This window comes from Neofelis nebulosa, chromosome 5 (assembly GCF_028018385.1).
Source record: "Neofelis nebulosa isolate mNeoNeb1 chromosome 5, mNeoNeb1.pri, whole genome shotgun sequence".
NCBI lineage: Eukaryota > Metazoa > Chordata > Mammalia > Carnivora > Felidae > Neofelis > Neofelis nebulosa.
Window position 1 is genome coordinate 91,785,939 of NC_080786.1, and position 27,614 is coordinate 91,813,552.

The window sequence follows — 27,614 nt, forward strand, 5'->3', positions numbered from 1 at the left end:
GGCCGGGCTCGAACTCATGAACTGTGAGATCCTGTCCTAAGCTGAAGTCAGGCACTTAACTGACTGAGCCACCCAGGTGCCCCTAAAATTTGACATTTTAAACCAAAATTATGATATACCCTAAAAAATTTGGCTGTGGAATGCCAAATTTTTTAATAGAAAATTATTCTATAATGACTTCTTAATAAATAGATGGAGTGGAATCACCTGCTTTAAATGGTAGGAATTTTGTGTTCTTAAAATAACATCTTTTCTCCTGATGATATAAGTAAGGTATGACATTGTAGAAAATTTGAGAAATTTGGGAAAGTGTAAACACTAAGCACTCAGAGATAATCACTTTTATCAGTTTGGTTCATTTGAAAGGAAATTTTTTAAAAGGAAATATAAGGAATTACCTCTTAAGATAGAAAAAAAAAAACTTAATCTACAATGTCAAAGAAGGCTAATGGCCTGAGTCTGGTTTCAGGTCTGTGTTCCGAGGTTTTTGTCTTATAGGAAAAGAGAACTAACTTTTTTTGGATGTCTGCTATGCATAAGCCCCTTCCATATATTTCCCTCTGTGAATCCTCACAACCCTAGAAGACTGTGTTATCACTGCTTAACAGATGAGGAGACTGAAGGTCAGAGAAGTCACACAGCTAGTAAGTAACAGTGGCAGTGTGGTGTTGAATCCATGTTCACCTGACGTATGAATGCCCGAATGTCACACAGTTGAGGCTGCCACAGCCTCTGTGTGTAGATCACAGTGGGCTTGGCAGAGAAACCAATGACCTCCTGAAAGAGAGGGAAAATAGCAGAGGACTCAATACTGGGCTGTGGAACTCCCTACCTTTCAAGAGCCTCTGGGACAGATCCCAAGGAAAAATCACTATCACTGAAGTAGTAATATGTATGAAGAGATGAGAAAACTGCTCCCAAGATGCCTTCTTAGAATCCCTAAGTCAGTGGGGCACTAAAAACAGGCAGAACCGGGGACAAAGCCCGCACAAATGATAAATGTATCCACTGTCAGTAAGCTGATAAACACGTTCTGGGGGAGAGTGATTTCTCTTAAGTGGTTAGAGTTCATTTAGAAGAACTGGTAAAATAAAGAAATGCAGGCCACAAATAAAGGTCCCTGAACTTGAGCAAATGAGGTCACTTTCAGAGTGAGTCACTAAGGCACACTGTCCTGAGAATTTTGATGACAAGAGGAGATTACATAGAGAGGATTGAAGTTGTTAAGGAGGGCTCTTGCATGGGGAAGGGTTTGTGTGTGTGACTGTTGGTTAGAATACGAAAACCCCAAGTGTATTTGTAGGCAAAGAACCAAGGCCAGTAGGAAATGAGTAAAGTGAAGCCTTATTTTTTTAACGTATTTTTTTTTTGAAAGAACACAAGTGGGGGAGGGGCAGTGAGAGAGGGAGACACAGAATCCAAAGCAGGCTCCAGGCTCTGAGCTGTCAGCACAGAGCCTAACGCAGGGCTTGAACCCACTAACCATGAGATTGTGACCTGAGCCTAAATCGGACGCTTAACCCACTGAGCTACCCAGGTGCCCACCCCTAAAATGAAGCCTTATGAGGCAAGGCGATCACTGAGCAGGAGGAACAGTTGGGATTGACATCAGGTATACAGCAAAAGAACTACCTGTAGAAAGGAAGGGAAGGGCAGCCTGACCTCTGGAGAAAGGGGGGAAGTCATTAAAATGTGGGGGATGATCCAAAGTGTAAGGGAAGAAGCTGAGGGATCTCATACCAGCCTGTCTCAATTTTAGCAAATCAGAATTCTAGAGGCAGAACAGAGCTTGAGAATGACATCAGTGCTTCTTGACCTTCTCTGACCACAGCTCACCTCCCTAACTCGCTCCCACTTTACAGTGAGTTAATGGAGGACCAGCGAGGAGAAAAAATGAAATGACACCAGATATTAGTAACTCTTGATATTTCACTTAGTACTGGTAAATGACCCACAGTAGAACTTAAAAGATGAAAGTGATTGAAACTGATTCCTACATCGGTTACTGGCCATCCTCCCCACAGGGCCTCTAGGCATCCCGTGTAGTAGGGCCACAGGCCACACTGGGAATCTCTGATCTACCCACCCACCTCCCCATTCTGCTTACAGCTGAAGGAAGTAAGGCCTAAAGAGACTTTTGCACAATTTCACACAGCTCGTTAGTGGCAGATCCTGGACTAGACATAGTTCTCTTGATTCCATGCCCAGGGCTGGTTCCTCTTCCTCAACCAAGATGATGTCATCAGCTGAAAGTTCATGGGGAGGGGAAGACATGAGAAGTGGGGACCATTTAAACTGCTGCTCTAGAGGAGGGAAGTGGGGTCTATAGATCAGTCAAGGGAAGCCAGTTGAGGAGGGCTACTTGAAGGCGGTTGTCTGCAGTCAGCTCTGGCAGCATGGGGCCAGAAGCTAAAGCTGAAATGGTAAGAGTTCAAGTGCATGGGATTCTAGGGAGCTCCTCAGGATGTCACTGAAATGATTAGCCAGCCAAGTTAGGGGGACTGGTGTATGGGAAAAAGTGAAAGGACTGTGTGACCATGGTTCAAAAGAGGGAAAAGAAGGAGTTCTTTAAGAGTGGGGAATGGCTGATAAGCAGTTACAGGCAAGTGCAGTTGGAAGGCTTCAAGGCACCACAGATGATCTTGACTGCAGGGGAGGAGAGGCAGGTGCTGTGTCATTTCTGTCACGGAAGAGATGTCTTAAAGAACATGCCCTGGGTTTTCCTCAGAAGTGAAGATAAATATGCCTTTGGTAGTTTAGGCTCCAAATGTATACTTTTGTTTCCTATGGGATCTAAAGCAAAAAAAGTGACTTATAACAATGAGAGCCACTGTCTCTTGACTGTCTGTCATCTGTTAGGCATTTCAAATGTATTGCTTCATTTAACCTCAACAACTTTATGAAATAGGTATTTCCATCCTTAGCTTACAGATGAGGAGCCTGGGCCCGCACACTCTGGAAGGTCACTCAAAATCAGACTCCTGGTATACGCTGGGATTCAGGTGGAAGTCCATTGACCCTGAAAGCTTTTATTTAAGGAAACTAAACCCTGAGGACCATAGTTCTCAGGAGATTCTTGAGAATCCTCAGTAGACAACTCTAGTTGAGCTTCCTGCACTTGAATTAGGGAGCTTGTTGAAAACACAGCTGCTGCTTGCTCTGCGTGAGACTGAAGGATATCTGGGAACAGGACCCAGTAATCTGTATTTTTAAGTAGCTCATTAAAGTGATCAAGGCAGACTTTACTCCACTGAGGTTCAGAGATAACTTATTAGGAGTTTTTTGAAGCTTAGCTACTTTCTCCATGTCTCTTATTTTATTGCCTATCTGATTCCCCACTAGGTGAACAGAAAACCCTGACATCCCTAGGGGACAAGAGGGCATAGGAGAAGCTCAGAGGTTGTGTTTTCCACTCCCATCTCAACAGTTCCATTGCATCAGGGAAGGGAGGGGCCCTGGGGAAAAGGATGTGGCAGCTAGGAAGGGAGCAGGTGGGTTAATCTCTGAAGTATGGAAAATTTAACAGGAAAGCTCATGGAGGATCTGGAAGGGTCTCTAGAGAGTTATCTGTGCAGAGGGTCCCATTAGTTAAGTCATTTGGGGAGCAAGGAGTAAGCCCAACTTTCCCTTTCTCTACTGTTGAATTAAGAGAGTAGGAGAAGGAAGTGGCCAGGATTCAGTTAGAGGGGTGGGGGGTGGATAGAGTTGTTCCCAATTGAGCCAGATGTCCCCAGGCCTTAGAGGCAGAGGCAGGTCTGGAGTGGGTTTTGAAAGGTATAGAGCTGAGTTAGAGAGTAATAAAGGGAGGAGGTACAATTGTGGAAGGTTTTTGTTTTTTGTTTTGTTTTTCATCACAGAAATAAAGGAGTCTGGGGACTCACTGATTTGACAGAAAGGACACAGGCCTGGGCATCAGAATGGCACCTCTGGCCATCACCAGCTATGGGACCTTGAACTGGGAAGTCAACCTCCCTGCACCCAGCTTCTTCATCTAATTCCCACATTAACAGATTGCTCTGAGGATTAGTTAGCCTATATAAAGTGACTGGCACATACGTATTAAGCAGGGCATTATGTGTGCTGATGGTAGCACATATAGGAAGCTAGGGGAGGCATCTGTTAGCAAGAGGGAGAGGAAAGTGCTGAAGCATTTGGAGGGTCTAGAGTGCTGTCCAGTGGCATGAAGGTGTGGCAGCTGGGTGAGCTTCTCTAAGTTTGCATCTGATTTCCTCCAGGCTGGGCTATGACGCACCACCAGGGCTGGAGCTCCGGACATTTCTGGAGGCTCTGCTGCAACCACTTCCTGTTGTGCTGGAAGTTTGTTTCACACTGGAGTCATTGGGCCCAGATGGCCACTTAGCTGTTGGCCTCAGCAAATCCCCGGCCCTTTGCAGTAGGGTCCAGAGTGCCTGTCTGCCCCTCTTACTGTGCCAGGAGGAAGCCTGAGGCAGAGCCCTGCTGCTTTAGAGGTGGCCACAGGCTTGAGGAACCGAGGAGGAGGTGAGAGTGCCAGCTGGGGGGCCTGAGGCAGGCACTTCCTGCCTGAACACACAAGTCCTTTTCCTACATGCATGGACGGACTGAGACCTTGGGACAGAATCACCTTAAAATAGAAATTCATGAACAAACCAACTAAATGATTTTGTTTTTAATTTACACTCATGGGGGCAGAGAGGAAAGGATTGTGTGCTTCAGACTAGCTGCACTAGGGTATCAGAGTGACATTTCTATTGATCCCTCTTGCTTTTTTTATATGATTTTCTTTGCCCTGAAAGGAAATGGTATTTCCCTTCTCCCTTCTCTGCCTTCACTGCACCACTTAGAGATTCTCCCTACTTAGGATAAGGAGAAGAGTAGAAAGGATCCACTGGGATCTACTTCAGCTTTTTGCATCTCTTGCCTCCCTTCCACTAGTTTCTCCTCTCCACCCCCAGGGTTGCAGGGCTGTTGTACCAGCTAGAAAATTCTTCAGTGTCCCTCCCTTTACCAGTAATTCTGCCCATTGACCTCAGCATCTACATCCTTTTTTTTTTTTTTTTTTTTTTTAGCTTTTTCCACTCTGAGTGGGCAGCCCTGAGCTTCCCTGGCAGTCCCTGACTCATAGCTGCCTTGAAGTCCTTTGCGTCTGCACCTTCTAGATTTGGCCTGTGGCTGAAGGCCTTGTTGGCCTGGGACCCAAGATTTCATTGCCTACTAATACCCACGTATCTACCTAAATTTTAGGTGAAACCGGGAATGGCAGGACGATACAATATTTTCAAGACTAGGAAGTCAGGGTTATAGGTATGCTTTCCTTGGGAATAGGGGTTGCATCCTGTACCCCAGGAGTCCCAGCTCCTTGCAAGATGACCAATTAGTTACTATTCCCTTAACTTTCACTCCTATGTAAGATAGGTCAGAAACTGGCCTCTTAGCAAAGCCTCCTAGCAAGAAAAGTGAGGTGGGAGGTGTGGGGCTTGTCCTGGCTGAGGGTCCGCATTTCTCCTTTTTCCCCTCTAGCCCTGGCTCGCCACCGGTACATGAAGCAGGCTCAGGCCCTAGGCCCTCAGATGATGGAAAAACCCCTATACTGGGGGGCGGACAGGAGCTCCCAGGTTTCATCTTATCCAATGAACCCGCTGCTGCAGCGAGGTAAACCTTGCCAGAGATTTGGGGTGGGAGAGGGCAGAGGGTAAGGGTAGGAATATGGGCTGCATTGGGGCCTTCATGACAATATAGTGGATATCTATGATCAAGGGGACGGTATGGATGCAAGCTGAAAAGTGTGGCATTTTGGTGCCATGGTTCTCAGAAGCCATGTTTTGGGCCAGCAATTCTGTATGTTCTTATCCTTGTTTCCATTCAGATTTGTCCCTGCGATCCAGCCTCCCACAGATGCCAATGAGCCAGACCACTGCTCACCCTCCCATCACCAATGGTGTCCTAGAGTATTTGGAGAAAGAGCTGCGGAACCTCAACCCAGCCCAGCCTCTGCCCCCTGACCTCAAAGCCATATCTGGCCAAGCCTGCAGCATGCTGTCCTCCCTGGGCTCTGAGGTTGTGGAACGCAGAATCATCCACCTGCCTCCACTGATCAGAGACCTGCCGTCCTCCCAGAGGACCAGCAACTCCTCTCACCAACAGTGGCTCACTCCAATTCCCCCTGGACCCTGGGATCTGAGGGAGGAGAGAAGGCAGCCCCACTACTCTGCTTTTCACCAGGAGCTCCAGGACAGGGAGCCTAAGCGCCGGGCATTGGAAGGACGGGAGCTGAACCAACTTCGGAGGGGAAGGCGCCACTGCTCTGGGCTGCGTGGGTTACCCACGCCCTGGTCAGACAGGGACAGCCCCAGTGATGGCCCCTCGTCCAGTGAGGCCCGCTGGTGGCCCAACCACGTATCTGCTCGGAGCCACTACTCAGGCCGACCTCACAGGCCTGGCCCCTGGGAGAATGCCCAGAGGCCCCAGAGGCGCAGGCCCCGCAGCTACTCCCCGCCCTTGCCTTCCGGCCTCAGTTCCTGGAGCTCTGAGGAGGATGAGAAGGAGAGGCAGTCCCGGAGCTGGGGAACCCACCGCCGCAGCTCACACCCCTCACACTGGCCTGAGGAGAAGCCACCCAGCTACCGCTCGCTGGATGTCATGCCAGGCAAGAATGGCAGGAAAAAAGGGAGTGTGGAGAGGCGCTCGGTGAGCCTGGGGCATCCTGCTGAGGGTCGGGCATGGGCAGAGCAGGGCTTGGCCACAGCTGGCAGAGGCCACCCCACGTGCCACCAGTGAGAGTACCTCCTCCTTGTTTTGCACAGCTTGCCTCATGGGCTTGGTGAGACCTCGCTCGAAGGGGCCGGGTGAGTGCAGAGGGCCAGGAAGGGCTCGATGCTTGATGCTTAAAACAGGGCCTTCTCATCCTCAGACCAGCCCTCATCACAGTCTGGTGAGGCAGGGCTTCCCCATTTCACAGATTCAGAAATGAGGCTCAGAATAATTAAGTGCCTTGTGAGTAGTGGAGCTAAGACTTAAACACGGGCTTTATGGCTAAGGCTTTACTTCCTGTCATACCTGCCTGTCTTTACTTAGCAACCGTATTTCCATACCCTAAATTAGAACATGCAGCCTGACAGAGGACATTTGTGCCACTTCTGAGTGCTGCAAGTCAGGGTGCAAGGCCTTGTTGTATTCGAGGATGAGGTCCTCTGAGACCCCCTGGAAAGAATCCTTAAACTGATGAAAAAAACCCCAAACCAAAACAATAAATACCTCATATCCCAAATATGGGTAAAACTTTAGGGTTCTGTGAACAGGCAAGGTGCTAGTCAAAGCTTACCAGCCTAAAAGGGGCACAAAGAGGGATTACAGGCCTTAATTTGTTTTGTTTTTTTTAATTAAAAAAAATTTGTTTTAATTTATTTTTGCAAGAGAGAGAGACAGAGCACAAGTGAGGGAAGGGCAGAGAGAGAGGGGAACACAGAATCCAAAGCAGGCTCCAGGCTCTGAGCTGTCAGCACAGAGCCCAGTGTGGGGCTCCAACTCACAGACTGCAAGATCATGACCTGAGCTGAAGTCAGACACTTAACTGACTGAGCCACCCAGGTGCCCTGGCCTTAATTTGTTTTTGAAGATGTGACTTAAAAAATCATTTTATAATTAATATATCCAAATGATGATATTCCCTTAATGTTGTCACTTTGCAAAGTTATGCTGCCGTTGCTCAAAAATATTCACGAACTGCCTTCGGAACCAATTTACATGAAAATATATTTCTGTATTTGACCAAAATCCTCTTCTGTTTGCTTCTGTTGAGATAGAGATATCTCTGAGGGAAGTTCCCAGAGTAGAAGATATCATAGGAAGAAGAATTTTAGTCTCTAATATACCTTCAAGGATATATTTGTCATTTGGAAATGCAAATACTGCTGTGATTTGTTTAAAAAACAATCACATGTATATAGTGTGCAAAGAAACAGGGACGTTGTGGAAGCTATGGTGCTAGTCTTTCAGGAAAAGAGCCTTGGTGAGAGAGTAATTCATGAGCAAGGTCTGCAGGCACTTCTGAAATAATGGCAATTATATCATATTCTCACAGATGTCCCACGAGAGAGGCAAAGACCAGTAACAATGAAACTTACTAGTATCCTTACTAAGTGGTACCTAGCTATGGGCATTTATGCACTATCTAATTTAATCCTTACAGCACCCTGTGAGGTTTTTACTATTATTTTCATTTTACAGTGGATACAGCTCTTTCTTCCATGTTACCAGTAAGAAAATTATATCCTGAAAGAAAACCCGGAACCAGTTAGAGCTGGGACAACAGCTGTTACTTTAGTCATTAGTGACTAAACTGTCTCTTATTTTAACAGAAAAAAAAAAAAAAGTGTAATGTAAAAGCCAATGTTTGTTCTCAAATCCAAGCCCTGTTTTCTTCTAATTTTTTCTTTTTTTCATTTTCTTCTCTTTAAGTTCAATTATGTGGTTTCTTGTAAGTGAGAGAAGGGAAAAAGGAACATTAATTAAGTTCCAGACACTGGGGTAAGCCCTTTCTAAAGCTTATTTCACTTAATCTTTATAACATTAGGTGAGGCTCAGTGAGATTAAGTATCATGCCCTAAGTCACAAAGCCAGTAGGGAGTGAAACCAGAATTTGAACACAGACAGCTCTCTGACTCTCAAGCCTGTACCCTTTCAGTAACTCATAATGCCTCATTTGGAAGAAAGAAGAATCGTCTGGGGCAATGATGCTCTCCTTCTATATTTCTTCCTCGTGACTTTATTTCTTCCCTATTTTCTGAAAGTATCACAGCTTCCTTTATCATTAAGATGTACACACCACTAATTCTAACACAGGCAAACCAAATTTTCTATTGCAAAGTTGCTCACGAGACCCAAAGATCTCACTAACGATCATTTTGAAAGCCTTCATTGTTTTGGATCTCTGAGTTTATCTCACAAAGAGTTATCAGTTTACTTTATCACATTCAACTGTCTACTCATATTCTGAGTGACTAGAGGCCCAGGGCCAAAGCTGGCTTTAGAAAATTGATTGGTTTGAAAGGGCACAGTGTTTTGTTCATAGTTGGAATTTTTAATGCCTTTAGTGAAGCAAAAGTATCCAGGGCCAAAATCTCTTTGCATCTTTCCTCAGTGGGGCTGGTTGCTTCCCACACACTTTCCTAGCCTCTGAAGTCGTCAGAGTTTGCAGCTAACCTCAGAACTTATAATACAATTAGACCACTAGATGGCAATCTTTGATTATGTATAACTGGAAGTTTCTGTTTGCTCCGTGACTTGATTTTTCACCATTTTCTTAAATCAAGCTTTTGGCAGTTAGTTTTACCATAACTTTTTACAAAATACTTTTTAAAAATAGTTCATTAAATATTCAGAGCAATATGCATTAATCGAAAAATCTTTTGCTCACATGGAACCTTCTCTCTAAAGAATCATTAATGTTTAACAAATATATACCAAGGAACAAGGGCTTCCATCCAAAATATTACCCTGTTCTTTACACAGTGCCCATGAGAAAGTGGAAGTTATGTTGAGGAGTCTCCCGTTTGACTGCCAAACCAGTTGATATCTGACCTCAGGTCTGGTGTTTTTTCCACTCCCATCAAACCTCAGAAATCTAAGAAACTATAATGTCAAGCTTTAAACTCCTGTGGTTTCACACTGCATTGCCCCATGTGTTCCTGACCTCCTTCAAATTGATTATCTTTCTTTCCAATCATGCCTTATCATAAAGGGCTTCCCAAGGCATTTCTGGTTTGTTGCAAGCTTGGCCTATACACACCTCTTATAATATGAAAGAAAACTGCATTCCTTCCTCTCCTAGTTAAACTCAAACTTTCTGTAGAGAAGCCAAGATTTTTTTTTCATTTTTCTTGACTCAATTTAATAAAACCTTTTTTTGATCAGTATACTTAATCTTCTACTTTTAATACAATGCCTATTCCTTGATCATGTGTAGGTTTTTCTTCAGCAAGCCCTGCACAAGGAACTTTCCTTTTGTCCCATTTCATTACTTTCCTTTGTATCAGAGAACATTTATCCCATAGCATTTTGATTAGAAGTCGTGCCCCCTAAAAATCACTTTCCTAATAAAATGGAAACACAATTTTTCTATAGCAACATGAATGTATGTACATATACAATGCATTTTGAACAGTATGTTTTGGGACAGATGCCTTATTTTGCCATTTCAAGTAAGATAAGAGCGGTCACATTCATGGACTACAGCTGTAGATATTCAAAACATAGATAGAAATCCCCTACAATATATAGTTAGAGAAATATGAGAAATGTAGACATAGTCCTTGCCCTGATAGAACAAGTTGAAAAAGCCGAAAGATCAAGTGGACTAACTACTGAAGAAAAGCCACTGAGTTTGGTCAGGAAGAGATAATTAATGATCTCTGAAAAATAACTTGAGAGAAATACTAAGGTATGAAGCTAAACTTTTTAGAAGGGCTGAGAAGGAATGGTTCAGGAGAATATGAGTAGGAAAAGAACTTGGCCATGTCTTCATAAACAAATGGTAGGGAGATGGGCTGATGAATGGACAGGGTACTTTTTTTCAGTCTAAGGGACACTTAAAGATGTTAAAATCAGCAGGTGACAAAGTGAATGAGACTAAAACTTTCAAAAATTAAAGATGTTTGAGGGAGCCTCCAGGGAGGTATGAAAGAAGAGAAACTTCAGCCTGGGGAAGACACTGGCTTTATGAAGAGTCAAGAAATAATTTTTAGATTCATACATGCTGTCCCAGCATCCGCCACTCATCTATGATTTGAACACAATCAAGTGCACCTTGTGTGTTATATGCATAGACAATAGATCCCAGCTGACTGGATTTTTTTGTGTTCTATTCCACAGGAGAGAGACAGCTCCCATAGTGGAAGGAGTGTGGTCATTTAGTCACCCGGCACAGCACTACTTCTTTGGCTACTTCTCAGCTCCGCAAGTCATCAGCATCACCTAGATGTCCAGCTGATTGGGACGGACTCTACCAACCCGTTTCTAACAGTTCTGGCTTAGATTCTGAGAATAAAACAGAAGAATATTAAAAACAAGAGTTTGAGGGGTGCCTGAGTGGCTCAGTCAGTTGAGCGTCTGACTTTGGCTCAGGTCATGATCTCACGGCTTCTGTGTTCTAGCCCCGTGTTGGGCTCTGTGCTGATAGCTCAGAGCCTGGAGCCTGCTTCGGATTCTGTGTCTGCCTCTCTCTCTGTACCCTTCCCCTTCTCATGCTCTGTCTCTTTCTGTCTCTCAAAAATAAATAAACATTTAAAAACCTGTTTAAAAAACAAGAGTTTGAGGAATTCATGACTATAGCGTTAGCTTTGGCTCACACTCTGCACATTTAGAGTACCTGACATGTAATGGACCCTAACTGGGATGTGATCCCTCAGAAACTTAGTAGCTGGAGTCTTCAGCTAGGTTACATGCTCAGAACCGTGGCCATTTTCACAGAACTCAGGAATCTTTAAGAAGAAATCAAACATGTTTCAGGTGCAGGAAATTTATTGAATAGTATGTGGGAAATTTCCATGGGAACTTGTCTCTATCTCTATAGCATACCTCCATATTAGGAGTGCACTTTGCTGCACCTATGCCCATTCCTGAGTGCTCTTGAGGGTCAAGTCAGAGATAGCATGGGAAATACTCCAGCAACGTGTTCTCTCATGGGTTATTTATGCAAGTGTCGAAAATCACAAGAAGCAATTTTGCACCAAACTTGTTCCTGTCCCTTGTTTTTATTTTCATTTTGCTTTTTTTTTTTTTTTTTGCTTATATCCAATTTATATATTCTTACATATTATGTATCCATTAAAATCACTTTGAATGCTTCTTGGGGACAGCACAGTATATAAATAAATTAGAAAGAAAATGTACTGACCTAAGGATTCTGCCCCAAATAAATATCTACTTTGATGTACTTGACTGAATTGAGTTTTCTTCCCAACTAAAGCTCAGAGTAGAGCCAAGCCAACTTGGATAGTTTTGGAGTCACCTTTGTCTTGGCACCACTCAGCCTTGCAGATTTGAGATTTCCCAAGCAGAAGCATCCAGGTAGGTTTTGCCACTCCAAGAACCCCAGGAGGAGTGGGCTATGCCCTCCCTATAATAAGCTGTACTTCTCCCTCCCATTTTCTCCAGCCCCTTTGGTGGTTTCATGAACCTATTTGTGCTTGATGTAGACACCCTCCTTGAGCAGGGAAGGAGGTGGTCTGAAAGGAGGGGTGTGTCTGTGTTCCTCAACCGTATGTTTATGTGTATGACCTTAAGCTCAATTTAGATCCTGTTTCGTTGACACATCCATTTTTTTCCCCCAATCTCATTAATTACATCTAGAGAAAATAGGTTAAATGCCTGTGTTGGACAAAGGTTTCTTTGGGATTTTTGATGTCTGTAATGTAACTGGATCTAAAATAGCAAGACAGAAAAAGAAATTAACAGTTAAGACATAAAATTCAGGGGTGCCTGAGTGGCCCAGTTGGTTGAGCATCTGACTTCAGCTCAGGTCATGGTCTCCCAGGTAGCAGGTTTGAGCCCCATGTCAGGCTCCATGCTGTCAGATCTTCTGAACCCCCTTCTTCTGAGCATCCAACTTTGGCTCAGGTCATGATATCACGGTTTGTGAGCTCAAGCCCTGTGTCAGGCTCTGTGCTGACAGCTCGGAACCTGGAGCCTGCTTTGGATTCTGTGTCTCCTCCTCTCTCTGTCCTCCCCTGCTCACTCTCTTTCTGACTCTCTCAAAAATAAACATTAAAAAAAAAATTTTTAATGAGGAAAGGTGTCATTTCAGTAACCGAAGTTTGTGTGTGTGTGTCCTGAGATAAGAATGTCCACACGGAACTGCCTCTGCAACAGGGCTAAACTGGCCATATCTCCCCATGGAATAACTTGATGCCCCTGGATCAAACCGATTTTGGACTGCCCAACAGTTACAACTTTCTGTTCTAGATAATTCAGATCCTCATCAAAGTCTCCTCTCACATTATGAGCATAATCAGCAGTCTTGAAGATAGTCATAACTCTCTTTGGTGCAAAGGTTTCCAGTACACAGAACGCGCTGAACCTTTCCTGGCACCAGCAGTTTTTTTTTAATTTAGCTGGCAGTATGTTGTACCAGTGTGTGATGTCTCTTAATACTAACACCAACATCTTGTCACTGGGCTGTGCTCAGTCACCACAACTGCTACCTCAGGAAATTGGATTTTTAATTAAGAGCTCTCTGAAATGAAATCTCAATGCAGGCCAGATAGTCTCACTGGAGAATAATAGCAAACCTTTAAAAGTATAATTAACACTAAGTTTGTACAGTGTCTTCCAGAAAATAGAAAGGAGGAAATACTCCCAACTCATTTAAGGAGACCAGTGCAAAGCCACTGCAAAAGTCATTACAAAAAAAGAAAACCACAAAAAAATATCTCTTCTGAACTTATATGCAAAAATCATTAACAGACTATTACCAAATATTTTAATACTTAAAAATAATTATACACCATGAATAAATGGGATTTGGCCCATATATGCAAGACTGGTTCGCAGCATAGTAAAAGTAATCTTGAAAAACAAAATTGGAGAACTTATACCTTCCAATTTTAAAATGTACTATTGGAGCACCTGGGTGGCTCAGTTGGTTAAGCTTCCAACTCTTGATTTTGGCTTAAGTCATGATCTCATGGTTCATGAATTCAAGCTCTGCATTGTGGAGCCCACCTGGGATTCTCTCTCTTTCTGTCCCTCCCCTGCTCATTCTCTCTCTCAAAATAAATAAATACACTTTAAAATAAATAAATAAATAAATAAATAAATAGTACTATACAGCTACAGTAATTAAGAGAGTGTGGTACAAACATAAGAATAGGCCTATTGGTCAGTGGAACAGAATTGAGAGTCCAGAAATAAATCCTTATATTTATGGTAGACTGATTTTTTACAAAACTGTTCAGGCAATTTGGTGAGGAAGGGAATGTCTTTTTTGCAAATGGAGCTAGGTCATTTGGATGGCCACACGTAAAAAAAATATATTTAGACCCTTCATATGTACACAAATAATTGAAAATGGATAATAGTTCTCTTTTTTTAACTTTTTTTTTAAAAATTTACATCCAAATTAGCATATAGTGCAACAAGGATTTCAGGAGTAGATTCCTTAGTGCCCCTTACCCATTTAGCCCATCCCCCCCCCACAACCCCTCCAGTAACCCTCAGTTTGTTCTCTGTACTTATGAGTCTCTTCTGTTTTGTCTCCCTCCCTGTTATTAGATTATTTTTGTTTCCCTTCCCTTATGTTCATCTGTTTTGTCCCTTAAAGTCCTCATATGAATGAAGTCGTATGATTTTTTCTTTCTCTGACTGACTAATTTCACTTAGCATAATACCTTCCAGTTCCATCCACGTAGTTACAAATGGCAAGATTTCATTCTTTTTGATTGCCGAGTAATACTCCATTGTATATATATACCACATCTTCTTTATCCATTCAATGGATAATAGTTCTAAATGTAAGAGTTAAAGCCGTAAAACATTTAGAGAAAAAGATAGAAGAAAACCTTTGTGTCCTTTGATTAGGTAAAGAGTTCTTAGATATAACACCAATAGCATAATCTTTAAAAGAAAAAAAATTGTAAATTGGATTTCATCAAAATTTAACACTTTTGTACTTCAAAAGCCACCATTAAGGAAATAGAAATACAAACCACAAACTTAGAGAATACATTCACAAATCTTTGATAAAAATACTTCTAACATTCATCTCTAAAGAAATCTTACAACTCAATAAGACAAACAACCAAATTTTTAAAAATAGGCAACATTCAAATAGAGATTTCACAATGGAAAACATAAAGATGGCTAATGAGCACATGAAAAGATGTCTCTATCATATCATTATCTTTAGGAAAATACAAATTAAAATTACAATGAGATACCACTTCACACCTGCTAGAATGAAAATAATAAAAGAGACAACAAAAAGTGGTAGCATGGATGTAGAGAAATGGGGATCTTCATGGCTGCTAATGGAAATATGAAATGACTGTAGCTGCTTTGAAAGCCTTTTGACAATTAAAAAATATATATTGGACATAAATTTATCATACAACCCAGAAATTCCCCTCCCTGGTATTGCCCAAGAGAAATAATACGTGGACGTAAAAACTTGTATAAGAATGTTCATAGAAGCCTCATTTATAATAACTAAAAAAGTAGAAAAAATCCAAATTTCCGTCAACTGGTGAACAGATGAACAAAATGCGGTATAGCCACCCATACAATGGGATTCTATTCAGTATAAAGAAAAACAAATTACTGATACATACTACAACATGGATGAACTTCAAAAACAATATGCTAAGTGAAAGAAGCCAGATACAAAAGACCACATAGCATATAATTCCATTCAAAGGAGATGTGCAGGAAAGACAAATCTATAGAGACAGTAAGTAAATAAGTGATTGCCTAGGAATGGGATTGGAACAGGAATTGACTGCAAATGGACAAGAGGTTTCTTTTTGTGGTGATGGAAATGTTCTAAAATTGCATTGTGGTGATAGTTGAACAGCTTTGTAAACTTATTAAAAATCAGGAATCTGTATGCTTATAATTGGTGAATTCTATGAAATGTACTACACAGTAACAAAAATCTTTATAGTAGGTTGAACGTCATTCCAAAATGCGTTCTCTGATATATAATGAATGATAGAAATCCTTTTAAAATATGTTCATATGAATACTAGTTTTAATTTAAAAAGTTTTTTGTGGGGCCCCTGGGTGGCTCAGTGGGTTAAGCATCTGACTCTGGCTCAGGTCAGGTGCGGTGGTCGGTGAGTTTGAGCCCCATGTGGGGCTCTGTGCTGACAGCTCAGAGCCTGGAGCCTGTTTCAGATTCTTTGTCTCCCTCGCTCTCTGCCCCTCCCCCGCTTATGCTCTATCTCTCTCCGTCTCTCAAAAATAAATAAATGTTAAATAAATAAATAGCTTTTTCTTTTCTAACAGGAAAAGGGAAATTGAAGCAAAATTGAAAGAATTGTTAAAGTTCAAATATTTCACTTGAAGAGATTTTATTTTTGAAAAGACCTCTCTTGGATTATGAAAAAAGACAAAGGAAAATGTTGAGCATTTGGAGTCATTGTGCTTTAAAATCTCAGGTTTCAAATAAACTTCCTGGGGAGAGTGCTAGACACTCTCACTTTCCCTCTAATCTCCACTCACCTCTCCATTTAGTTTTGTGGTCAAAGTAAAATTCCTAGTTACATTTCTTTTTAAAGACCTGTAAGATATAATTTTTATTCAACGTTATTTTTCAAGTTCTGCAGAAAGGATTCAAAGAATTCTCACAGGCATCTTAGAAATCAAAACCTTTTCTGGTCTCTTGCAATACTGTAGAGTAAAACCCTGTGCTTTTTGGGGGGTAATTTCACAGAGGACAGAGTTCATTTTAAGTTCAGCTATATCAAGACAAGAACTAGCTAGGCCTTTGGACTTCTTCCCCTACTCATGCTCTCTGTCTCTCAAAATAGATAATAAGAATAAACTTAAAAAATAATTTCAGCCTAATTGAAATTTATTTTCCTCCACCCCTGTTGTAGTACCCTCATAATTCAGTTCCATGTCTATTCCCCCAGGATTGTACTGATAAATATTAGTGCAATCTTGTAATTTTTTTTTTTTTTTTTTTGCCATGCAGGACATTTGTTCTTGATATGACTTGGTGATTGACCCCACAGGTGTTTTATTATCTGTTGTAAATATGGAGGCAATGGAGGAGAGTTTAGTAGGGCATGAGGAGAATGGCATTCCCTTGCCAGGCAATCACCTTAAGTAGGGTCATTACAGGGTTTTCAAGCAAGGCAGGATCACCATCATCAATCAGAGGTAAAGGGACTGCTTTTGCTGGCAACAGGGCCTCAGTGGTGTTTCCAGTTAACAGATATTGTAGTCATCTGAGTCCTTTTAGGGTGACCATTCCATTCCTGGGTTCCATTCTTTCTCATTTGATATCCTATCCCCTTATCTTCTTTACTTTTCTCTGAATATCTGTCTCCTTGTTTGTTTTTGTCTCTGTTTCAAGCTGTGTGTCCTCCCACTTCAGCATTTCTTTTGATACTTGCTTATCTGTCTGCTTTGCTGACCACCTTCTTTTACAGGATTCTAATTTCACCCTAACTTTGGCTTACACAAAAGGTTCCATGGTGTCCACCCAATCCCCCAACAACCTATAGACCCTTCAATTTGAGTGTCTTATACCATGTGACTGATTCTCTATCCCTTTGTCTCAATTCTAAATTCTCAACTCATGAATCCTACTTGGGCTAATGTCCATTCTTGGTCCAATCTCTAAAGATGGCAGAGTCAATTAGTACCTAGGGCTTGCCCTCATCTGGGTTGTGGCTAGAAAACTTCTCTGAGAGGTTTAGGTAGGGAGGATTCTGTGGAGAATGTAAAAGAAATATTGATATGGTCCTTGTCTTCAGGGAATTTAATACCATGGGCTCAGAGCCTTCTCTGCTTCATTATTAGAATTCTGGCTCCTTTTGAGTTTCTATAATTGAATACTGAAGAGGTCATAGATGGACTTAGCCCAAGGTAAGTCTTCAACAACAAATTCTAAATTACTGAAGATCTGAACTTTCTTCCCTACTCATTAAACTTAACACAGTAGATGGTAGTATTTACGGAGTGCCTACTATGTCCTCCTCAATGCTTTGCACATGTTATTTTATTCTCTCAGAAACTCTATTAAGGTATTATGACTCTTCAGAAATCTTGCCAAAGGTCCTATAGTAGTAAATAGAATAGAGATTCAAACTAGAGTTTGCTACTCCAGAGTCCATGTTCCTTCTAATAATGATACAAAGCTGCCTCCGTAACTAGAGCAATAAGGAACTCATCATTAGCGACTACTAAATCTGCCTCTTCTAGAGGTCCTCGTGTTTCAGAAGACTCCAGAGCAAAGCAGAAATCCGGCGTCTTAAAAGTAGATTGGGGGGCGCCTGGGTGGCGCAGTTGGTTAAGCGTCCGACTTCAGCCAGGTCACGATCTCGCGGTCCGTGAGTTCGAGCCCCGCGTCAGGCTCTGAGCTGATGGCTCGGAGCCTGGAGCCTGTTTCTGATTCTGTGTCTCCCTCTCTCTCTGCCCCTCCCCCGTTCATGCTCTGTCTCTCTCTGTCCCAAAAATAAATAAAAAACGTTGAAAAGTAGATTGGGTTGGCTTTGTCATGGCCCAGCCATGGAAGTAGACAACATGCCACTACTCAAGCTACACATAGAAAAAAAAAAGTCAATAAAACAAAACCGAAATAATTGTATTTATGTTTTTAGAAAGTAAGTTCACAGGAATCACTTTATTTTTAAAAAAGGAATGAAAGTGGAAGAAGGTGACCAAAAGGTATGAACTTCCAGTTATATGAAATAAGTACTAGGGGTGTCACGTGCAACATGATGACTGTAGCTAACACTGCTGTATGATACATAAAAAAGTAGTTAAGAGGGCAAATCCTATGTGGTCTCATCCCAGGACAATTTTTCTTTTCTTTTCCTTTCTTTTGTTTATTTTATTTTTATTGTATCTATATAAGAAGATGGATGTTAGCTGAACATATTGTGGTAATCATTTAATAATATATGTAAATCAAACCATCATGCTGTATGTCTTATATAGTGCTGTATGTCAATTATTTCTCAATAAAACTGGGGGGAAAATATACTGCAGTAGGAGAATAACCAAAAAATCCTTGGTTCTTATTTATTTATTTATTTATTTATTTATTTATAATGCACCTTTAAGAACAATTTAGGATTTGTGGTTCTGGACAAGAAGGAGTAGCCACATCCCTTTCTAGTCCTCCCTCTTACAACTAAAAAATTTTGGACATAACACTGCAAACACAGGGAGACTCTGAAAGGTAGAAAGAGAAAGGTGAAGTGCCTAGGGATCTTGGGAATGGTGGTGAATTCCCTGGGTTTCTTTCTTGTTTCCTGTATTTCTGGTACAGGAGGCTGGAGAAGCCTATAGCCGAAACTGCCAACAGGTACAGCCAAAGATGTACTCCATAATGGCTATTCCCCCTGGCCAAAGAACTAGAAAAAGAGCAGTGTAGCAGAACATGAAACATTTTGACAATATCCACCTTATTCCGGCCAAATACCAATGGCAAAACTCTACTACAGTTGTCTGTGGGACTGAGCAGGAAGCTGAACTTTCATTCCTCAACCAATGATAGCATTCTGAATCCCTCACCATGCTGGTGTCCATGGGGTCAAACAGTGATAGCAAACAGTACTCCAGTTCCACCATTGGGTAGTATCAGCATGACCAAGCAAAGAGCTGAGCTTTCAACTCTCACCCACAACTAAGAGGCAAAAAGAGATGATTCAAAGAAGGGTGCTAGTCAGCACCCTTCTTTCTTCCTGCCCCCTGTCAACAGGGCCTAGTGGGAGGAGCTGAACTTCTATTTCTATCAGGCAGTAATGAGATGGAATGAAGTGATGCTCACTGACCCTCCACCTTCTCTGTCCTCCCGACCTCCCTATCCTCAGTTTAATTGGCACTCAGCGGAGAGTTGAACTTCCACACCCACCTTCATCCAGTAGCAATGAGGTGGAAGAGGGAAGTGTGAAGTGGTGCTAGTTGACACACTGATCTCCCTTCTGGCATCAGTGGGACCCAGCAGGGAGTAGACTTCCACTGAAACCCAGAAGCAATGAGTTGGTGCCAGTTGGTACTCCACTTTTGCCAGCAAGGTGTCAGAGGACCTAGTGGGGAGCTGAACATCCACCTCCACTTTCCTGAGTCATCTAAAAAGTGTGACTTCTTACCAAAGAAGAAAAAGATTAAATGATAACCATAATCTAACATAATACACACATGTACAAGATATGGTTGAAATTCACTCATCATCCTAAGAACAGGACAATTAAAATTCGATTGAGAAAAGACAGCAGATGTCAATGGGATGACTCAGATTTTGGAATTATCTGACAAGGATTGTAAAGCAGCAATTATAAAAATGTTTCAGCTAACAATTACACTCATGAAACAAATAAAAAAAATAGAAAGTTTCAGCAAAGAAATAAAGCTATGAAAAAAGAACCAAAGAGAAACTGTAAAACTGAAAATTACAATAAATGAAATAAAACTCACTAGATGTGCTCAATAGTAGATTAGAGATGACAGAGGAAAGAAGATTAATAAAAGAATAGATTATAGAAGTTATCCAATCTGAACAACAACAAATGAGCCAGAGCATCACCTGGCTCAACATCTCCAACTGGACACCAAATTGGTACTGAAGTTCAACACTGACAAAACAAAAAGTCTTACTTACTTTATACCTCACACCTGTTCTTAACCCTAGTCTTCCTACTCCCCCCAAATTGCACAATCATTCATCCTCATTACTCAAGACTCCAAATCTAAAAGTCAGCATTGATTTCTTTCTTTCAAACCATATATGCAAGACATACTCAAATCATTTCAGTCCTACCTAAGGTTAAATCCCAAGTCAAGCCATTTCTTCCCACCTTCACTGCTACCACCCTGTCCAAGTAACTTTTTTTTTTTTTTTTTTTTTTTTGCCTGGACTATTATGAAAGTCTTCTCATTGGAATCCCTGCTTCTATTCCTTCCTGCCTATGGACAATTCTCCTCTTAGCAGCCAGAGTTATCCTAAATATAAAGTCAGATTATGTCATTCCCATGTTCTAAACCTCCAACAGTTTCACATCTCACTTAGAATAACATCAAAATGCCTATTCATGTCTTCTGTCCATTTCTTCATTGGATTACTTGTTTTTTTGGGTGTTGAGTTTGTAAGTTCTTTGTAGATTTTGGACACTAATCCTTTATCAGATGTGTCATTTGCAAATTTTTTCTCCCATTCCATTGATTGTTTCCTTTGCTGTGTAGAAGCTTTTTATGTTGATGAGGATGGAACTAGAGTGTATTATACTAAGTGAAATCATTCAGTCAGAAAAACACAAATATCATATGATTTCATATGTGGAATTTAAGAAACAAAACAGATGAACATAGGGAAAGGGAAGGAAAAATAAGATATAAACTTAGATGGAGGCAAACCCTAAAAGACTCTTAAATACAGAGAACAAACTGAGGGTTGCTGGAGGGGAGGTGGGCAGGGGGATGGGCTAAATGGGTGATCATTAAGGAGGACACTTGCTGGATGAGCACTGGGCATTATATGTGAGTGATGAATCACTGGGTTCTGCTCCTGAAACCAATAATATACTGTATGTTAACTAACTTGAATTTAAATAGCTAAATTAAAAAAAAAAACAGTAACATCAAAAGGTCTTACTGTAGTCACAAGGCCCCACATCATCTGGTCATTAGCTTCTTCTGACTGCACCCACTTTCTACCTTATTGGAGCCCTGTAATATTGTCCTTCTTGTTCTTCCTCAATATACCATAACTTCCTCAAGGCTTCTGTTCTTTCTAGGATCTTGACAGTCAGTCAAGATGAGTGAGGTAACCTTTCATATAGGTATAGTAGATTATTCACTTTTGTTTTTCCAATACCTAACTTGGTGAATGGCACATGGTGAAACTCAAAGATGTTTTTGGATAAATAATAGCTCTTTTAAAAAATTGGATATTTTAGCCAACCGTCTGGTTGGAATATGAGCATATATCATGGTAGAGTTGCCAAAAACATCTAATATTACCAAAGGTTGTATTAACTGAAGTATATTGTTTACAGAAAGGCAGGTCTTATTTCCTCTAGTCAGACCACTTCTGGTAGTGTATTTAGCTCCAGGTATCATGTTAAGAAGGCTTCTGAGCCACTGCTACATTTCAGGCAAAATACATTTCTCAGAAGAGGTAAAAAAGAATGTTGAAAGAGCTGGACCGTGCCCTGTGAAAACCCATTAAAGGAATTAAAGGAGCTGAGAATCTTTAACTTGATGTACACTCACTTGATGATTGAAGAGGAGACATACAAGTTCTCCCCAATTGGCAAAAGTTCTGCCATATGAAAGAGGCAATGCTAGGAGGTTTGAGAGAGGAAGGTTTTAGTTCAGCATAAGGAAGAACTGCCTACCACAGTTTTCCCCCAAACCATTGTTTTGCAGATTACTATACCATTTTGGCTAAACAAAGTGTTTTTACTTTGTCTTTACTGCAGGATTTCTCAGAATCTTTACTATGGAAGAGGATATAATATGTCTCATTTCCAAAATGTATTTGTCCATAGAAACTTTTATTCACAGAGCACTGTTAACTTCTCCTTAAACAATATTTCATAGAGGAGATTGAGTTAAGGCTGCTCAAAAACAAACAATATCTTCTGAAGAAGTAGGGTCAGGTTCACAGCAAGATATCTGGGGAAACTGAATGGCGTTACTGTCACTTCAGTATCTCTGAAATCATGGCCAGTAAAACTAAAGTATGTAACACTTGGGAAAGTGGAGTAACTTTTCTTATTTGTTACATTTACTGTGTGAGACTCAACACAGTTGTAGATGAGAATAATGGAGCAAAACCAGCAGAAGTGAGGCTCTGTAGTACTGTGGTTCTGAACTTTTTACCCTAGAAATGCACAGTAGTATAATGACATCCCCATGCCTGTTCACTGGTTCATTCATTGTGTACAAGGTAATGTTTTTGACATTTTAACACAGAAAAAAAAACCACCCTTGTGTTCTACCACTTTTGTCATCCCCTTACAGATTTTGATAGGATCTTTATATGGGACCAAGCCCCTCCACTGAGCATCACCATTTTATAAGCTTAAACCTAGAGTGTTATTGTAACTTTTTTAATAAACAAGAAATTCCAAGGCCTAAATGGAGAGACAGCATTTAAAAATTATGTAACTAATGAATGGATCAAGAAGATGTGGTACATATATACAATGGAATATTACTCAGTCCTAAAAAAGAATGAAATCTTGCCATTTGCAATGATTTGGATGGAGCTAGAGATTATTATGCTAAGCGAAATAAGTCAGAGAGAGACAAATACCATATGATTTCACTCATATATGGAATTTAAGAAACAAAACAAATGAACACGGGGGTGTGGAAAGAGAGGCAATCCAGACTCTTAACTATAGAGAACAAACTGATGGTTACCAGAGGGGAGGGGAGTGGGAGAATGGATTAAATAGACAATGGGTATTAAGGAGTGCACTTGTGATGAGCACCCGGTGGTGTATGTAGTGATGAATCACTAAATTCTACATCTGAAACTAATATTACACTGTATGTTAAATAACTAGAATTTAAACAAAAAATTGGAAAAAAAATTAAAATTATAGGAAAAGACAAATAGGAAAAACTATCAAAACAGACCACTACTTTGAGGCTGAAGAGGGTGATAATAAAAAAGGAAGTTGAATTCATAAAAATATTATTGTTATTAAATATCTGTTGCAATAAACTAGAAATGATGTAATTATAATAAAAAGCTGGCCCAGTGACATTGAAAAGGTATGGTTGGAAAATTATAATAAGTGTCTATACAACTGTCCACAGGAAGGCATAATCCAGCTGAAATATTGTAGTCCCAAGAAGAATGTGCATTGTAGAAGAATGGCTCAACAGGATTTATTTTTCTAAGAAGTTTATTCATTTATGTTTGAGAGAGAGAGGGAGAGACAGAATCCCAAACAGGTTCCATGCCTTCAGTGCAGAGCCTGATGCAGGACTCCATCTCATGAACCATGAGATCCTGACCTGAACCCTAATCAAGAGTCGGACTCAACCAACTGAGCCACCCAGGCACCCCAAGATTTTTACAAGTTATACTTGTTCTTGATTTCCAGAACCATGCTTAGCATATTTAATTTGGTCTCCAAAGATCTACCAGTATGAAGAAAAGGTATTTTGGTTAGTAGATAAAATACTATAATTATCAGAAAGATATATTTCTTCTGTGTATTAATAAAATGTCATTTGTCTCCTACCACCTGTACTGAAAAATTTACTAAAAAGGTCTTATCAAACCTGGGTAGCTGACAGGCCAGCCCCTGAACCAGATTGCACCAGACACACTAATTCATGAGGTCTTATTAATAGTATAAGTATGTTGCTTACGAAGAAACTTGAAATACCATTTCTGTTATTCTGCAATTTTTCCCCAGAATCAGCACCTCAAAGAAAGGAGTCATTAGTTCTAAATGGCAAGTAAAGGGATTCCTACATAACTTTGCATAACCCCAGAAATTAATTTCAATATACATTTGTGTTTTTAATGGACATTTAGAAACACCTAGCCTGCTTCAGCAATACTACACCATGTTTACGAGTTTAGTAATTGATGGGGAGACATAGAGTCTCAGGGGACTTGTACTTTAATGTACTGGAAAATCCAGTCCTAGAACTGCTTCTGTCAAAAATGAAGGAGATCATCTCAGATATGATGCTACTTCTATTCCCTGACCAAGTAGGAGAAAAAAATGCTTTAAGATGGATGATGGCCAAGACCAAAGCCAGAGATTGGGGTCTGGGCAGAGGCCAAGGAGCCATTAAAGCTTTGTCTTCTTGGTCTCCAGGTTGATCACGTTTCCTTGGGTATGGAGAATCTGCTTATCTGCTGGCTTCTGTAAATCCTCTGGCTTTATAGGAACATAGTAGTAGCCCATGATGGAGAAGATCAGGCAGACCACCAGCAGGAGACAAGAAAACAAAATGAATTCTGCCCACTGCAGGAAGAAATAAATATAGAGACGAATGTGGAGAAACTTGAAATTAAATGGATCTTTGTAGGATGAGCAGATTGATTCAGGATCACCAGTGTAGGCAGAGGTTTGCTAAAAGAAGAATGGGTTCACTGGCGTCTCCTCCGATGGGCCTATGATGGCCATTATTGCCACTCTTATATGTCTATTTTCCTGGCCATGTCTGTTTATATCTAGCCCATCTCATGCCACAGCACTGAGTAGGAAATGTGAGGGGCAAAGGGATAGGGGAACAGGGAGAAAAGGAACTTGGAGGGGAAATCATGGGTAGACAAGTTCCTACTTCCATCAGATCCATACCTGTACCAGGCCACTGAACTGTGCCACAACAAGCACGATGATATTCCCAACTGCAACTGTCAACAACCAGGCTGCCTGGAGTACAGATTTCATGCTAGAGGGAGCCTAAAGAGGACACAGGTTTGTGAGTAAACAAACGCCCTACAGCATCCATATGACCCATGCATCCAGAAAACTTCTCCCACAAAAGTTTCCAAATTTGAACTCCTGCCCCCCAAGTTCAGCTGTGGTGTTTGATTCAGGGCATGGAAATAATGTTAATAGTAAAAATAAGATGGAGCTCTTAATTGAATATTTTAATTCATTATACCATATAATCTTCATTATACCCTAAGAGATAAATTCTACCAGTATTCTTATTTTATACATAAAGAAAAATAGCATCAGAGATCATTAACTTGCTCAAGTTTTTGCAATAGGTTGTACAGTCAGAATTTGAACATGGCCAGTTTGACTTCACAGTCCTTATTCTTTAAAAAAAATTTTTTTGTGATCTATTTTTATTTTTGAAAGAGAGAGAGAGACAGATCCCGAGTGGGGAGGTGCAGAGAGAGAGAGGGAGGCACAGAATCTGAAACAGGCTCCAGGCTCTGAGCTGTCAGCACAGAGCCTAACACAGGGCTCCAACTCATGAACTGCAAGATCATGACCTGAGCAGAAGTTGGACACTCAACCTACTGAGACACCAGGCGCTCCCACAGTCCTCATTCCTAAAGTACCCTTTCCTAGATCCCAAACAGCATCACCTACTATGCTGCCCTGCCATGATCCTGGGAGTCAAGATGACTCTCTGTTCAGGGTCATATGTAAGGAATCTAAGGCCGAAAAATAGAGAGGTCTTGACCAGGATCACATACCTATTTAAGGCAGTGCTAGGATTAAACCTCATCCTTCTCTGAGAAATATATATATACCTCCACTTTTCACTTGGAAAAACTTACCTGAGAATAAGAAAACTCAAGTCCTGTGACAGAGAACATGACCTCCCCAGCTGTAACCAGGGCATATTGTGGTAGCTGCCATACAATGGACAGTTTGTTGGCTGGAGTGTCTTTCATCTTCCAGGCCTGAGGATCCTGATTGGTGTTCTTAGTGAGAGAAAGAAGAAATAGGCTTATCAGCAGTCACAAGTGAATATTTCTAACCTACAGCATTATGTGATCTTATATCCATCCCCTTTTTGTATTTTCATCCTTCAAGAAACTGAACAAATTCTATACAATTTCAGTTTTTGAAATCCTTTTTGGTAACACTGCACTCACTTACCAGGCTTCAGTCAATCAGATACCATTATTGACAAAGTCCTTAAAATGGCAGAATATTTTGATACTGTAGTTTGGATTTCCATCAGTTTGAACTATAGGTATTTTGATCCTGGCTAACATTTTATTTTATTTTTAAAAAATTTTTTAAATGTTTATTTATTTTTGAGAGGGGCAGAGGGGGCAGGGGCAGAGAGGGAGACACAGAACCTGAAACAGACTCCAGGCTCTGATCTGTCAGCACAGAGCCCTACACAGGGCTCCAACTCATGAACAGCAAGATCATGACCTGAGCCAAAGTTAGATGCTTAACCAACTGAGCCACCCAGGTGCCCCTGACCAATATTTTAGATATAAAATGGCGTCTAAATTATACAAACACAATGAATTTTCAGCATGTTCTTGAGAAAGTTTACTTCCTTGTCCAGTTTTCTATGTAAGCATAATTAAACTGGTTTTGGACATTTTCCATTAAAATTTTTATTTTACTAAAATTAATTTTATCAAAATTAATTATTTTCTTGGTATACCTTACATTAAACATTTTGTTGATCAAAATGTTGGATCAAAATGTTGAAAAATCTATATCAAATAGTGCCTGCTATTTTTAATTCTATTTACTGGCCGTTATTTTTTAACTCAAATCTCACATATTCAAATTATGTGAAAAAGAGATAATTTTTCTGTAGAATTTTGGTCAAAAATATTTTTTTAGGGTCTTTTATTGTTGTTGTTGTTATTAATGTTACCAAATATATGTGATTCTATAATCTTCATTTCTTTGTCTGTAGGTTTTTAGTTATGGTTGGTTTTATTTTATATAGGCTATGTCTACTAATATTTGTTATAAATGGAATAAAAACTCTAAAATTACATTTATTTCTTGAAGTGAAACCATTATTAGGTAGTAGGTATAATATCTAAAGTATAATGTGATTAAAATAGCAATTAAAACATCAAGATCAAAAGTCCTTGAAATCAAAAGTGTCTGACATCCAAATGTCCTTCATTTTCTGAGTCAAAGGGTCATTAGGTTCAAAATAGGTAAATTTTGCTTCAATTGATATTATGAACAATACATAGACATATGTTCGGGTTTTCTTAGGCTAATAGAAGACCGTGACTTAAGCTTCTAAATCAAGGTCTCATACTCAAATACCCACAGGCAAACAATTAAGAAAACGAAGCAGGCTAAATGGGAATGATGGGGGCTGTGGTAAAGTGGATAGCACAGGCCTCATCTAAAGGGCATAGCCATTACAGCACCAACTAATTGACATGGTAATACTTGTAATTAAATCTTCTGTTATTGTTTTTAAGAAACTTAAGAGAGGAGAGGAGGAGTTAAGATGGCAGAGTAATAAGGGAA

At 40.6% G+C, this 27,614-nt stretch overlaps 2 protein-coding genes across 10 annotated transcripts in view; one reads left to right on the top strand and one right to left on the bottom strand.

Moving 5' to 3' along the window:
- The window catches only part of ILDR1 (immunoglobulin like domain containing receptor 1), a 30,004-nt gene extending 18,093 nt beyond the window's left edge, over positions 1-11,911 (top strand). For 3 of the 6 annotated variants that reach the window (XM_058731207.1, XM_058731211.1, XM_058731213.1), the window contains exons 6-8: positions 5,500-5,631; positions 5,846-6,666; positions 10,849-11,911. In XM_058731207.1, the coding sequence (XP_058587190.1) occupies positions 5,500-5,631; positions 5,846-6,666; positions 10,849-10,890 (995 nt within the window). In that variant the 3' untranslated portion in view covers positions 10,891-11,911. Of the gene's footprint in view, positions 1-5,499; positions 5,632-5,845; positions 6,667-8,436; positions 8,506-10,848 lie in introns of all 6 variants that reach the window. The other 3 variants (XM_058731208.1, XM_058731209.1, XM_058731210.1) reach the window with 3 other exon arrangements.
- SLC15A2 (solute carrier family 15 member 2) overlaps positions 1-27,614 on the bottom strand; it is a 61,061-nt gene that overhangs the window by 2,123 nt on the left and 31,324 nt on the right. For 2 of the 4 annotated variants that reach the window (XM_058731204.1, XM_058731203.1), the window contains exons 20-22: positions 25,925-26,071; positions 24,984-25,088; positions 23,550-24,647 (exon numbers count right to left, since the gene is read on the bottom strand). In XM_058731204.1, the coding sequence (XP_058587187.1) occupies positions 24,471-24,647; positions 24,984-25,088; positions 25,925-26,071 (429 nt within the window). In that variant the 3' untranslated portion in view covers positions 23,550-24,470. Of the gene's footprint in view, positions 1-23,549; positions 24,648-24,983; positions 25,089-25,924; positions 26,072-27,614 lie in introns of those variants that run through there. The other 2 variants (XM_058731205.1, XM_058731206.1) reach the window with 2 other exon arrangements.